We start from the raw sequence: 13,548 nt of genomic DNA, 5'->3' as shown, positions 1-13,548 counted from the left end.
CCCCATAAAGTCTCCTTACAAGACTCCTCTTAAAAAATACAAGACTCTTCTTAATAACAGTAGGACATGGAGGTTCTGGAGCAAGTCCAGAGAAGGGCAATGGAGGTGGGGAAGGGTCTGGAGCACAAGTCTGATGAGGAGTAGCTGAGGGAGCTGTGGGGAGCTCAGTCTGGAGAAAAGGAGGCTCAGGGGAGACCTTACCACCCTCTACAACCACAATCACGGCAGGGTGTAGCCAGGTCAGGCCATCAGAGACAGGACAAGGGGACACACTCTCCAGCTGCACCTGGAGAGTTTTGAGTTGAACTAGGGAGAAATTTCTTCACGGCAAGGAGTGGTTAGACATTGGAACAGGCTGCCCAGGGAGGCGGGGCCATCACCTGAAGGTGTTTAAGGAAAGACTGGACATAACACTCGGTGCTCTGGTCTGGCTGACGTCGTGGTGTTGGGTCGAGCTCGATCATCTCAGAGATCTTCTCCAATCATTTGGTTGTTTCTTTTTTTTTTTTTTTTTCTTTTTGAAGAAGACAGGAGCAATTTCCCCCGGCCGGGGCGTGGCAGCGGAAAGCCCATCCCACCTCAGCGCCGAGGGCGGTGCCGACCGCTCCCCCTCAGCGGCGCAGCAATGGCGGCCCCGGCCGGCGTGAGGGGGCGAGGAGCGGCCCCGCCCCGCCCTCGCGCCCCAAAGGCGGGAAAGGCGCCGCGCAGGCGCACGGCGAGGCCGCAGCGATGGCGCCGTGCGTGTGGGCGCGGGGGTGCGGGCGTGGGCTGAGGGGAGCGGGGGTGTCTGTGGGGATAGAGACTCTGCGAGGCTGAGGGGCGATCCCCCGCGGTTTCTGGGGGGGTTCTGCGAGGAGCACTGTCGCCGGCGGTGGGTGGGGTGTCCTCGGGCAGCATTGTGGACGTGCAGGGTGTCTGTGCTCGCAGAGGTTTAAGGGTGCATTAAACTCCAGGGGTGCCGGCAAGTGAATTCAGGAGTTGTTCGTCAGCCTGCTGCCAGCTTTCAGGGGCTAAGTGGGAAAAGCTAAAATTGCACGTGGTTACAAACAGCTGTGGTGCAAGTTGTCATCTCTTGTTTGTGTTCCCCTTCAGGACGGAGGCGTCGAAGCAGCAGGCGCAGCTGATGGAGGTGCTGAAGAAGGAGGTGAGGGCCATGCTGATCGCTGCCAAGGCGGGCCTGACGCCGGAGCAGCTGGAGGAGCAGTACATGGCCATGGTCTGCAAACCTCTCCCTCTGCGTGACCTGGGCTTCCAGTCCACCCTGGAGCTGGTGACACAAATGCCTGAAGTTGTCCAGATCTGTTCTTCTAAGAATGGTGCTTTAATCCTCAAAGGTGAGTTTTTGTTTCCAAATGGGTGGGAGAGTTGTTTGGAGCCTCATACTGGAATGAAGTGAGGTTCACATGTGCATATCTCTTCATCTGTTTCTCATAGGACTCTGGTTAATTTTTTGTCTTTGCTATTTCTTCTTGTATTTTGATCTGTCTTTTAAGACTTTGATGTTCTTCCCTCCTAAAAAAGTCACCCATGCTTCTAGTTATTTTTGTACACTTTTTCACTTTGCACTTGGTTTAGAAACTGACATAACATTTCCTTATGTGTACACTGATAAGTATCAGTTTTTCCTGTAAATGCAAGCTACAGCAGGAGCCAAAACTAGGGATGGGCTTCTTGAGAGAAGCTGTGAAGGTTTCTGTACCTGACCCCATAGGAAGCTTAGCTTGTATCAAAGAACCTTTCTCATTTTCTTTTTCTTTGAGGAAAAGTTGAGACAACAAGTGGCAGTTGCAAAGAGTTGATTGGGAAGGGTGAAATGGTTGGGGGCTTTTTGGGTGCTACAGTAACACAAGAAAAAGTTGTTTAGAAGCTTGGAAAAGACCTGAGCTGTTCTGCAGGGAGACCTTTGGGCAGGGGGTGCTCTGTAGAGAGAGTTTACTGTAATTCTGCTTTCCCAGCAAAACTCTCAGCAGCTTCGTTTTTGTTTGTGATCCTGCATCCAAGAATTTGACCTGCCTTCCTGCCTGGTCTGAATTTCTAGGGATGAGGGTGCAAACTGGTTGTTGGCTTTTAAAAATAGTTCAGTCCAGTCTGCAAAGGGCAAGGTTGCTGGAAATCAGCCATGGTTTAGAGTGATTGCTTTTGAAGGAGTCAGGTGCTTCTGGAAGGGGTGTGGAGAGGAGGAAAGAGAGGATGAAGAGGAGCTTTGCCAGCGTAGAGCTTTTAACACTTCATTGTTCTGGTTGTCTGTTTATTTCTTTCTGTTGCAGCCATTGCAGATGACTCCACCAAAGGCATTGCCAGGCTGGTTGCCAACCAGAAAGTAAAGACACGCAAGACATCAAAGAAAACCGCCACAAAGGCAAATTCTCCTTTTCCCACTAAGTACTCTAAAAATCCACAGAGTTTCCATACCCTGAGTGCTGGGACTCCTGTCCTGCCAGCAATGGTGAAGGCTGAGCTGCAGGACCTGCTGAGCTCCTCACCACTCCTGCTGGCAGACTTGGACAAGGCTTTCCTCCGACGCTTTGGCCGGGCCTTCCAGTACAGGCAGTACGGGTTTCTGTCCGTGTTTGAAGTCCTCAGGAGCGTGTCTGATTCCATTGCTGTTGAGCAAACAAAGGCAGGTTCCTTGCTGGTCCTGAGGAAGTACTTGGCAAGCAAGATAGAGCAGCAAGTGGTGCCTCAAAGTGAGGCTGAGGAAGAGGAGATGCCTCAGAGTGAAGCTGAGGAAGAAAAGGGGCCTCAAGGTGAGGCTCAGGAGGAAAAGGGGCCTCAAGGTGAGCCTCAGGAAGAGGAGATGCTGCAAGGTGAGGTGGTGTGTTTAAATGAAAGCCCCCAGCTCTTCCAACTCTATGACCAAGCAACTGCCTTTCAAGTTTCTGTTGCTGCATTTGCAGTTGCTGCAGAAGTCCTGATTCCCCTGGGCTTGGGCACAGAAGGGCTGTTGAGTGCTGCAGAAGCAGCTCTCACAAGGCAGTTGTCTTGGTAGCAGAGAATTTCCAGGAAGGTTTTTGGCACTGTTTTGTGGTGTGGGGTGAAAGGAGGGCTGATTAACCCACTCAGGGTATGGACTTGCTGAGTGTGTGTGTAGGAATTTCTAGTCATTCCAGGTGATAGGTGAAAAGGGATCTTCTCAATGTCTGCTCTGCAGGCTGCTAAAGCTTTTGCTACACACTTGTTGGGACTGAAGGTTTAACACTGGCCTGAAAGAGACAGGACTGCAGATGTCCTCATCATTCCCATAAAGCTTATGGGAGAGGGTGGATAATCACATACAGTTCCTCCCAAATTCACAGCTTTTGAAGGGAAAATATATTTTAACATTACTCTAGCAATGGATTTTAACCTTCAGCTTGCTTACAAGAGGATTCTGAAGGATTCTTGTTTTGTTTTAACTTGCTGACACAGTGAATCCTCATTAGTGTGGTGGCTGTGAATGCTACAAGTATTGAGGAAAACAACACTAATGCTTTCAGACTTCCATTTTTTGTGTTTTCCCTTTCTGCTTAATCTGCAACACTGTATCAGTCCAACAAAGAATAACACCAAATTATTGTCTTTGCAGCAGCATCTGCAGCTGAGGTGCCTTCTTTGGAGCCCACCTGTGAGACAAAGAGCTGCTGCCAGGCAGCCACTCTGATGGATTCAGAGCCAGTGCAAACACCAGCAGTAGATTTGGGTGATCACCTCAAACAGGTAAGTGGCTGGACAAGTGATCTGCAGATTTTTCATGTCAGTTTCCAGGGGTGATTCTCTTTTTACTCTCATTGTTTCTGTTGAGTTTGCATTGTTGAGGCACGGCTGCTTCCAGACTTTTGTTTTAGATGTCTCTGGAGGCAAGCAGACTCACAGTTACCTGGTGGATGGCTTTATGTGCCATCCAGAGTCAGTCTTTTTCTGGTGTTCTGCTGATCTTGAGGTCTATCAGATCATCCAGGCCAGTTAGGTGTTATCTTGCTGGCTTACAAGAGTGGTGATACCTTTTGGTGCAGTTACTTGTAACTGGACTGTGATAACTTTGTTGTGAGACCAGTTGTGTGAGATTTCCCCTGCTGCTGTTGACAGGGCTTCAGTGTCAGCCAGTTTGACAGAGCTGGGGAATGTTCCTCAGTGACTTTGATTCCTGCAGTCTCAAGTCTGTTATTTGGTAGGAAATTATCATTATTTTGTTTTGTTTAGCAGTGTGGTTTTAGAAAGGGCTGGAGAACAGCAGTGCAGAGGCTTCGAACTGCCAAATCTTTTGGGCAGTTTGTTTGTCCCTCCTTTATTTTTTTCTTTTGAACATCTTTAGGCTTTCTTTTTCTCAGGAAAATCCTTCTGCTTAGCGTTGTTTCCTCTGCCAAGCTTGTCTTGTGGCTATACCCAGCTGTGCAGCTGGAGCTTAGAGGTAGGGAAAGAATCCCAAGGGTTCTTCCTGACTTTGGTGTTTTGTGTTCTAATGAGCTGGGAAGCCTGGAGCTAGGAGTTGGACTTTGTGTAGCACTTGTGAGATTTTTGGCAGCCTGTTCTGATCCTTTAAAGAGATTTTAGTTAGGGGTGATGAGGTCCACAGGGAATTTCCCTGGGTCAAACCCCAGTCTGATTGTGTGAAGGCAGTGAAAGAGGGGATATGGTCTAGGTAGCCCCAGATTTTTGTTCCTAGGTACTGCAGACCATTTAAAGATCCTGTCAAGACAAGACTTGCAAGATGTTTGTACAGCTCATTGTTATGAAACAACAAGTGTGCTGTTTTGTTTTTTAAAAAGCTCTCAAGAGGAGGAAAGCAGTTTAGGATGTGTTTGCTTGGGTGTGCAGTGGACATTTGTTCATCAGGATGCTGCAAGGTAGAGGGGAAAGATGCAACCTGATCCCTGCCCTGCTGCCAGGTGTCCTGGAAGTGTTTTCAGGGTCAGATGGGGCACAAGGGCTGAGTCCATCTGCTCAGCTCCAAGAAGGATAAAGGAGACAGAGCTGCTGCTCTCAGGAGCTTTTTCTTGCTGCCATGAGAAGTGTCACCCACACCACTCTTGGCAGCTGCCAGTCCAGCTTGGAGCAAGGAGTCAGCCTCTCTTGCAAGTCATACCTCTCACAAAGCCTGATTTTACACTGTGTACACTTGCTTTCTCTCTTGATAGCTTTGTTGCATTTTGTGAGCTTCTTTTCAAGTGCACATCCCCCAAGTCTTTCAAATAAATGTCTGTTGTCACTAACAATATGTGAGCAAGCATATAAAGCTCATGTGTGTCCTTAACAGTCTGACTTGAAGAGCTTCATCAGAGCAAAACTGACACTTAAAAATGCCACCATTCACAGGGACTGCACAGAGGAAGTTTGTGAAATTTGTAAGAAGAAATTTGTGAAGTTGTAAGGGGAAATCTGTGAAATTGTAAGGGGTTTTTAGAGGTGATGCTGCTGCTCAGACCAGAATTCCCCCAGTTGCCCCTAGACTCAAAAATGTTAACTTGCTGTTTAACTCAAAGGTTTTAGTCAAAATTTCTAGCTCCAAAAGAATTGAGGGCTTTACTCAGTCTGCAGAAGGAGACACCAGGGAAGTGGTCACAGCACCAAGCCTGCCAGAATTCAAGAAACATGTGGAAAATCCTCTCAGGCACGTGGTAGGATTCTTAGGGTGGTGCATTGCAGCTCTAGGAGCTGGACTTTGATCCTTGTGGGTGCCTTCTAACTCAAAATATGCTATGAGTCTGTGATCTGCACCTTTACAAAGTGATTGAGAGAGCCACCATTGCAAAACCCCGTTGTTTGCAGCTGAATTTAGAAATAAACAACAGGAAGTGTGCTGGAATATGAGTTGCCCACACCTTGCCTGATGTTTGATGCAGTGATAATTTGTGCTCACAATAAGTAAAAATTGAAGTGGTTTTGACTTTAATCATTGGAGAAGTGCTGTCTGCTGGCACAAAGGAAAGCTCTTGAGGCAGTGAAAGTAGCTGATGTTGGATTAAGGCTCCCATCCATACTACTTCAAGTGAAAGAATGTTTTCAGCAGTTAGAATAATGAAAAATTGAAAGCTGTTTGAAGAGCTCGCTTGTACAAATGTGTCTAAAGTGAGAGAAGAACAGAAATTGTAGATTTTGACTGGTTTTGTCTTTGGGAAGTAGCTCTAGTGTGAAAGTGGGGTGTATTCATGTCTTCTGTCACTTCAGAATCATTTTCAGATGGTTTTGCAGGTTCAATCATGTACTTTTTCATGGTTATGGAATATAGAAACAATACCTTTTCAATAAAATCCATCTAAGAGGTGGGTTGGGTTTGGGGTTTGATTTTGTTTTGCATTTCAGGCAATAGTCATTCACTGCTTTTGTCTAAATATGTGACCTGACTTCAATTCCTCTCCTTTATTCCTTGCAGGAGTATGAGCAAGGTATTTTTGTTGCACCCCTCTTAACACTGGAGGGAAGAAAGAAAGAGAGTGTGAAAATGATTGTTTCTATCACAGGGAAAGTTTTCATCCAAGTTTGCCCAATTTGTTGTGTTTCTCTGATACTCAGTAATTCACAAGTCCCCAGGAAAGCAGAACTATTTTTTAAATTAATGGAAAGGCCAATTATGTGTGTTCAGTGCATGATGAGACATCTGAGTGCCACCTCCCCCTTATCCCCTTGTAGCATCAAGGTCTTGAGCAGTTTCCAGTGACTCCAGAAATCCCTCCAGATGCTGTCCAGGACAGAAGCCTGTGCAGTTTGCCTCCTCTGAAGAGCAGGTGCTTGGTGGGAGTCATTGTGGAGTTCGTCGTCTCTCCCAGCCAGTTCTACATCCACGTCTGCAGCACAGAAGCCTCCTATAAACTGCAGGATCTGATGTTTGAGATGAGGTGGGAGCATGCTGTGGCAGTGTTTGTGCTGAGGGAGCAGGGCACCCAGTATTGGTGATGGTCTCTGCTGGCTTCCTGACTTGCTACAGAGATGCTGTCCTGAAACACTGCTCAGAATGTGCATCCTTTTAACTAGCAAGCACTAAGTGTGGTCACCAGCAGTTGCTGTGGTTTGTCTGTGTCCTGGCAGTTCTGAGCTTTGTAAGCCTGGAAGGGTTATGGAAAGGAGCTTGGAGGGTTCCTGCCTTGTCTGTGCAGCTGTTGCTAATGTGCTCAGTTAAGGCTTTCACTTCCACCTCCAACACTGCACCTGGGCCAGTACTGCAGAACCTGGTTCATGAGAAATGCTGATGTGTCATGGTAATGGGAAAAAAGTAATGATGAGGAGGTCTGTGTTTAGCCTCTCATTAATCCCCATTAACTAACTTTTTGTTGGACCCCAAGAGTATTGTTCAAATGTTAAAAGTTTGGGGTTGCAATTTTAGTTCCCATTTCAGTTTAAGTGTGGCAGAACAGAGATATAAAGGGTCTATTAAAACAAATTTTGAAAATTCATGTCATGGGGACTTTAAAAAGTCAGAATTCTTTTGGTCCTTTTTCATCTCCTGCATCCTCCTGAGGCTGGTTTCTCACTGTCATCTTTTCCAGACATGTTTACTCACACAAAGTTGCTTCTGATAAATACATCATGCCCGAGTCTGCAGTGAGGCCTGGGCAGCTGTGCTGTGTCATGGTCTCCAAGTGGTGGTACCGTGTCATCATCCACCGTGTGATCAATGACCACGAGGTGGAGGTGTTCTATGCAGACTATGGACACCTCCAGATTGTCCAGAAGTCTTGGCTGAGATTCCTCAAGTAAGTGAATTACACATGGGCAGCAGAATCACAGAACAGCTGGATTGGAGTGGATTGGATTGGATTAGGTTTCTGGAGGTCATCCTGTCCAAGCTCCCTGCTGCAGTGGGGCTGTCCAGAGCAGGCTGCCTATGACCATGCTGAGATGGTTTTTGAGTATTTTCCATATTTGTGTCTTCCCCCTCATTTGCCTCTCCTCGTGCCTAGCTGTTGGCATTATTTAGTTCAAAATTAATGGTTTTCTGTTTGTAACTTTGTCTCCACAAGGGATTTTGATGGGAATGTGCTTGGGCCAGGGAATGAATAAGGGACCAGTTGTTATTGCTGGTTTTGCTGTGCCCATTCTCTGGGTATGGAGTGTTTTCTGAAGTTGCTTTGGCATTCCTAAACTGGTAGTAAAACCCAGAAGGGGAGGAAGTTCTGCTGATTGATCCCTGCTTTTGCTGTAATGGTTTTGCTTTGTATTTTAGGTGGCACTACTTGAAGCTCCCCGCTCAGGCCATCCCGTGTTCCTTGGCATGGGTAAAACCTGTGCAGGTAGGTGTCCACATGCAGTTTTGTTTCTTGACATCTGTAGAGGAGTTATCAAGTAGAGGTTGTCTTTTTCTCCTTCATTTGGAGAAAGTCAGGTCCTGTTGATATTTACAGCAGAATTAGTGCTGTGACATTCAGCAGAGTGTGCTGGGTGTCTGCTCTACGAGCAATCACCCTTTCAGTGCTTTCCTTGCCATCAGAGCATTCCTGCTTATATTCCTGCAGAAACAGATGGCTACTGTGAAGCAGCACAGCAAACATTTTCCTCTCCCTGCCAGTAGTTCCCCAAGGTCCTTCTGAAGCCTCATTTTTAAAAACTTATTCTGTAACAGAGCTTTAAGTGAGTTGGTTAGATGCACAGCCAGAGTTACAGAGGTCATAAGAAAGTTTTTCTGTGATGGAAAACTTCTTGGTCAGGAAGCCTGAGAAATACAATCTCTGAAGGAAAGCATGTGAGCAGAGTTGCTGCCTGTGTGTGTTTTTAAGGATGTTGCTTTTAAAAAGTTATTTCCCCTGGGTTTTGAAGGTTAATCACAGTTTTGCTTGTGGTGAGGCTTAGCAGCACCTTACTGACTTTTAATACTTTTAATGTTTGTAAGTGTTGTGATTTTAATGTTGTGATTCCAGGAATTAGGAAAGAAAACTCAACAAACAACTGTATTTTAGGCAATTGGGATAAAATCACTGGTGAATGCCATGGAGCTGTGTCTGGAAGTAGGTATTTAGGGTGAAAGGGCCTTCCCAGTGCAATGAGAATTGCAGGCTTTGGATACTTTGGTTTAGTTTCATGCTGGGAAGCTTGTCTGTCTGACTTTCCTGTATTTGTCACTAGCCTGGCCTAGCTCAGCTGGCTTTTGACAAGTGCCCACCACAAGGAGAAGTCTCAAGTGTTGGATATTGTTCTGTTTATGGTAACTCCACACTGTTTCCTCTTCAGGGTACGTGGTCCAGTGCAGCAATTCTCCTGTTCAAGCACCTCTGTCGCTTCAAGGAGCTGGTGGGCGTGGTGGATGAATACGTGGATGGTGTTCTGTACCTCTTCCTGTGTGACACCTCCACCAAGGAGGATATCTACTTCCACTCTGTCCTCAGGGATATGGGATATGCTGATGTCTGTGGGGAGAACATCCCTTCCCAGGTGAGGGAGGAGGCCAGTGCTGCTGAAAGGAAGGGGAAGGGAAGGATCCCTGCTGGGTGCCTGTAAATGGGAAGGTTCTTAATGAGAAGATTCTTACCTTGAAGCAAGTGGTTTTGTGAAGAGCAAAACTGGTATTCCCTGCTTTCCTGTAGCTTTTCATTTTGTGACTGCATCCCAGTGTCCAACTCTATGTGGAGAGCTTGCTTTTTGGTTAAGGTGGGGTCTGATGGTACAGCAGAGATGTTCTGTTTAGGAGAACAAACTGTGTTCAGCCTGTCTTCTAGCAATGGATTAAAAGTTGATATGGAAATGGTTTTGGTTTACAAACTGTCATATTTTGCCAGTGAAATGTACAGTGCTAGATGGCATAACCATGGTAATTGCCTGTTGTCACACCAGTTGTAAGCCAGATCATTTGTGCCTTAGGCTTACCTGTGGCATTGTTTGCATGTCTCAGCTCACTTCTAGTAAGAACTGTGTGGATTGTGCAAACCCTTGGAAAGGAACTGCCATGATTTTGTATTTCAGCAGAAAGCTGAGTATTACAGCCTGGAGTGAATCTGTTTTATTCAGCAGATGCAGAATGCATGTTCTGGCAGGATTAGATCCTGTCATGGTATCTTTGCATGTGTAGGCCCAATTTTGGGGGAGAGGGGCTTTGCTGAGAAATTTTGCTGCTGACAAGAGAGGAGTTGATTTTCTTAATAAAGCAATTTCTGCAAGAATTTGGAGCTAACTCTTGGGTGTTGTGCACCTTCACCCTTTTGCTGACCTGTTAGAGATTTGCTGCATCCTTTCATTCTCTATGGTAATTACAATGAGACGTTTTTTTTACTGTTGTGGTGTGGTTTTTGTTTGTTCTAGGAATTTGAGGAACTGAATCCTTCAGCCTTGTATGTTCAGCCCAGTGGAAAGCAGGGGAATGCTGAGGTGGTGGAGCCAGACCTTCGCTTGCAGCAGCAATCTCGAGATGCAGACAGTGAAACAGCAACCTTGAAGCTGAATGGGGCTGAGCTGTGACCAGGTGAGAGTTTGGCACAGCTGTCATTCCATGAAATCAGGGCTCAGCAGTGTAGTTTCCTCTTGGGTCTCTCCTTGGCAAAGGATGTGTAATAATTCAGGGTAGTAGTCTGTAAATGCAGGGAAAGTCCACAAGTGCCGTGGTGAATATTTGCAGTAAAGGGTCTTGCGCATCCTAAGCTGACCTGAAAGGAAGTGATTTGCAGTCCTGGTTGTTGCTGGGGATAAGGTTCTGTACAACTACAGGTTTGTTTAAAAAAATAACTCTAAAGGTGAAAGTACAGCATAAGTGTGTGCTTTACACCTGGGGTTTCAGAGCAAGCTCAAAGGGAAGCCCTTGGCTATTTATGAGTTTGATCAGCTGCTGAACAGAGCTTGAGCAGGGGGTAAACCCCAGGTCTTGAGTGCAGTACCATTGAAACACCAGGAGCACTTGTCTACAGGTGATCTCTCCCCTTTTCTGTTATTTAAACTGTAGTATTTTCATGAGACTTTTTACTACAGGGACCAAAACACCTTTCAAGCCAATGTCAAGCCAATGTAGAAGTGTTCAGCAGTGGGGCTGCTCTGGGGCTGTTTCTGACACTGCTCTGAAAGAGCAGTAAAAGCAAGTCTAATGCTAGTAACTTGTAAAGTACCCATTTTCTTTAGGTTTTTTAAGGTTTCTGTGCTAGAGAAACTCTGTGTAAGCTGTCTTGGATATTAATGTCCTTGCTCTATCAGTTTATCAAATGAGCTGAAAGACACAAAGCATCCTGTTATTGTGTGTGTTTGGAAGAAGGTAATGTGGGGAAGACTGCAAATCTTGAGCTTGTGTTTCAAATGCAGGAATCTGGAGAGTTCCTTGCCTGGCTGCCTAAAGCAAGATCCATAAATGTCAGACACAGGTGGTGATTTGGAGACTAGAGGAATGTGAATGCATCCTGCCCCTCAGTGGGAATGGTGTGGGTGGCAAGAAGAGATAAAAATCATCTAAAAATCATCTTGTAGCCTTGTCTTAACACTGATATTTTTTCCTGCATGTTAAGCAGAGGTTTTCAGTGGGCTGCTGGTATCCAGCTGAGTAGTTGGCTAATTGGGCTCTAGTGATGCCTGTCTTGGCATGCTGTCAGCACTCAATTCCTGCTGCCCAGCCATCCTTGCTGCTGCAGGAGTGCCTCACAGTCCCCTTGTGCCCTGACAGCTGAAGCAGCCTAGACAGCAAGTACCCAGGTTTTGAGCAGCTGTGCTTGAATTGCTGCTTGTCTCTCATTTCACTAGTTTTCTCCTCCATAAAGAGCTGAAAAATACAAACATCAGCTCCCATCTGTGGCTGAGACATGAGTGAGCAGCCCTGAAATGTACATTTAATTTGAATTCTTAAGCAAAAATGCAGAGGGGCTTCCTCTGACTCAGCTCCTGCCTCCTTGCAGGAACTCCCTCTGTCATTGCCATCACTGGTTGTGCGTGGGGCTGCTGAGAGATGAGACAGCTGTTAATTCTTTCTTGAGATAGAATGCCTTGTGTCTTGGAATAATCTGTGGCTCCTTCCAGCTTGCTGTGGAGGAAAAGCTGCCCTTTGGACTGGGGGATTATTGTTGTGTAGTCTTGTTGTTCTGGTTTTTTAATTATCCATTTGCTGACCTTCCACTTCTTTGTAAATTTTGAGAGATAATTAAGATCAGGGCAGCTAATGAGCTGAGTGTGCACTAATTGCACCCTCTCATTTTTATTTTTTTTTACATACATTTGCAGACACCTCATTCCCTTGGAGAGTCCTCAGTGTCTGCTGTCTTAGTCAAGTCAGTGAAAAACCTTTACACCTCCTTTATTTACTCCAGGCAACCAGCAGAAATGAGACAAGATGACCCAGATCAGATAGAAAGTTTTTCCAGCAGGGCCCAACTTTATGAACTGTCCATCCCACTGTTGGACCATTCATGCTGTGCCCCCTTGACACTATGAACAGATTCATCAGTCAAAAGGGGCTGGCAGAAAGTTGAGCAGTCTGTTACTGTGCTGGGAGTTTTGCAGCCCCTCTTGGGTATCCTGAGGCTGGTGCTGCTGGAGCAGATGGAAATGTTGGTGTTTCTGTGGGCTGGAGATGCCACAATAATCAACAGCTGGATGCCATGTATTGGGTTGACCTTTGTGCAGCAAAATGGATTTCTGGTTGTGTAATGGGAACAAAATGAATTGAGGGTTAGAACAAAACCCAACTTATTGTTGGGTTTTGTTCTCCTTTCTGGGCTTTCTGCTGCTTGCATGCAGAAGTATTTGTTTCTCTACTCCAGTGTTCATTTCATACTGCATCTCCAGTCTCTCAACCATAGCATTTTGTAAACCCTGTGAGTTCCCTGTGTGGGTGCTTGCCTTCCATCTTCCAAGTGATGGAAGAATTTACACCACCCATACAAGAGTTGCTCAGTTTACAAGGTGGATTAAGTGCCTTGCCAAAGGCAGTGGCTGTTTACTGTTTATGCCTTGGAAGTTTCTCTCTAGAGTTCCCTAGACAAAGCCTGCTGGATTCACATCTGATTTCCCACCTCTGGGGAAGTGGAGGTGCAGCAGCAGGAGGAGAGGGGTCCTGGCATTAAACCATGTCAGACTCATCAAACAGGTGTGCAGTAGCAAATCTTATTTCCAGGGCCTGATGAAGGGATTTCAGTCTACACTGGAGCTCTTGGATTTGCTTGTGTAGCTTTGATCTTTCTTTTCTGTGTTCCTTTATGCAGATGAAGCAAGCATGAAGACCAACACCTTCCCAGGAGCCTCGTGGTTGGCCTCTGCCATGCTCTGGGCTCTGTGACCCAGGGCCACCTCAGGAGCTGTGTGTCCCTCCTGCCCTGCTCTCTGCAGTGTTGGCAGCTGCATGATTGGCCACTTCCCTGCTTCAGTGGCTGCCCAGCCTGAGGAGGAAGGTGTGATAGGAGGGGACAAGCTGGAGCTGCTGCCAAGGAAGGCTGTCTGGAGCAGCACAGGCTCTCTGTATGACCCTGCTGTCAGGGTTTGTTTTTGTTTTTTTGGTTTTTTTTTTGTTCAGAAACGTTTAATCCTTGAAAAAACCTGGAGTGTGATATCTCAGGTGTGCCCAGCATGTGTGATAAATGTTAGTTTTGCTTTCAGGTAAAAGTTTTTGTTGTACCAGTGGTGTACTGAGTTACTGCTCTTTAATATAATGGTTCAGGAGAACATCCAAGTGTCACATTG

At 46.3% G+C, this 13,548-nt stretch overlaps 1 protein-coding gene across 1 annotated transcript; it reads left to right on the top strand.

The window, feature by feature from the left end:
- The first annotated feature begins 1,072 nt into the window (after positions 1 to 1,072).
- Positions 1,073 to 13,286, top strand: TDRD5 (tudor domain containing 5). The gene is made up of 10 exons (XM_063165201.1): positions 1,073 to 1,334; positions 2,268 to 2,807; positions 3,566 to 3,696; positions 5,460 to 5,594; positions 6,607 to 6,812; positions 7,461 to 7,667; positions 8,138 to 8,204; positions 9,139 to 9,339; positions 10,204 to 10,355; positions 13,091 to 13,286. The coding sequence occupies exons 1-10, from the start codon at positions 1,124 to 1,126 to the stop codon at positions 13,212 to 13,214; spliced, it is 1,974 nt and encodes a 657-aa protein (XP_063021271.1). The 5' UTR covers positions 1,073 to 1,123; the 3' UTR covers positions 13,215 to 13,286.
- The last annotated feature ends 262 nt before the right edge of the window (positions 13,287 to 13,548 follow it).

Source organism: Melospiza melodia, chromosome 11, assembly GCF_035770615.1.
Source record: "Melospiza melodia melodia isolate bMelMel2 chromosome 11, bMelMel2.pri, whole genome shotgun sequence".
NCBI classification, from domain to species: domain Eukaryota; kingdom Metazoa; phylum Chordata; class Aves; order Passeriformes; family Passerellidae; genus Melospiza; species Melospiza melodia.
This window is presented reverse-complemented; position numbering and strand designations above follow the sequence as displayed.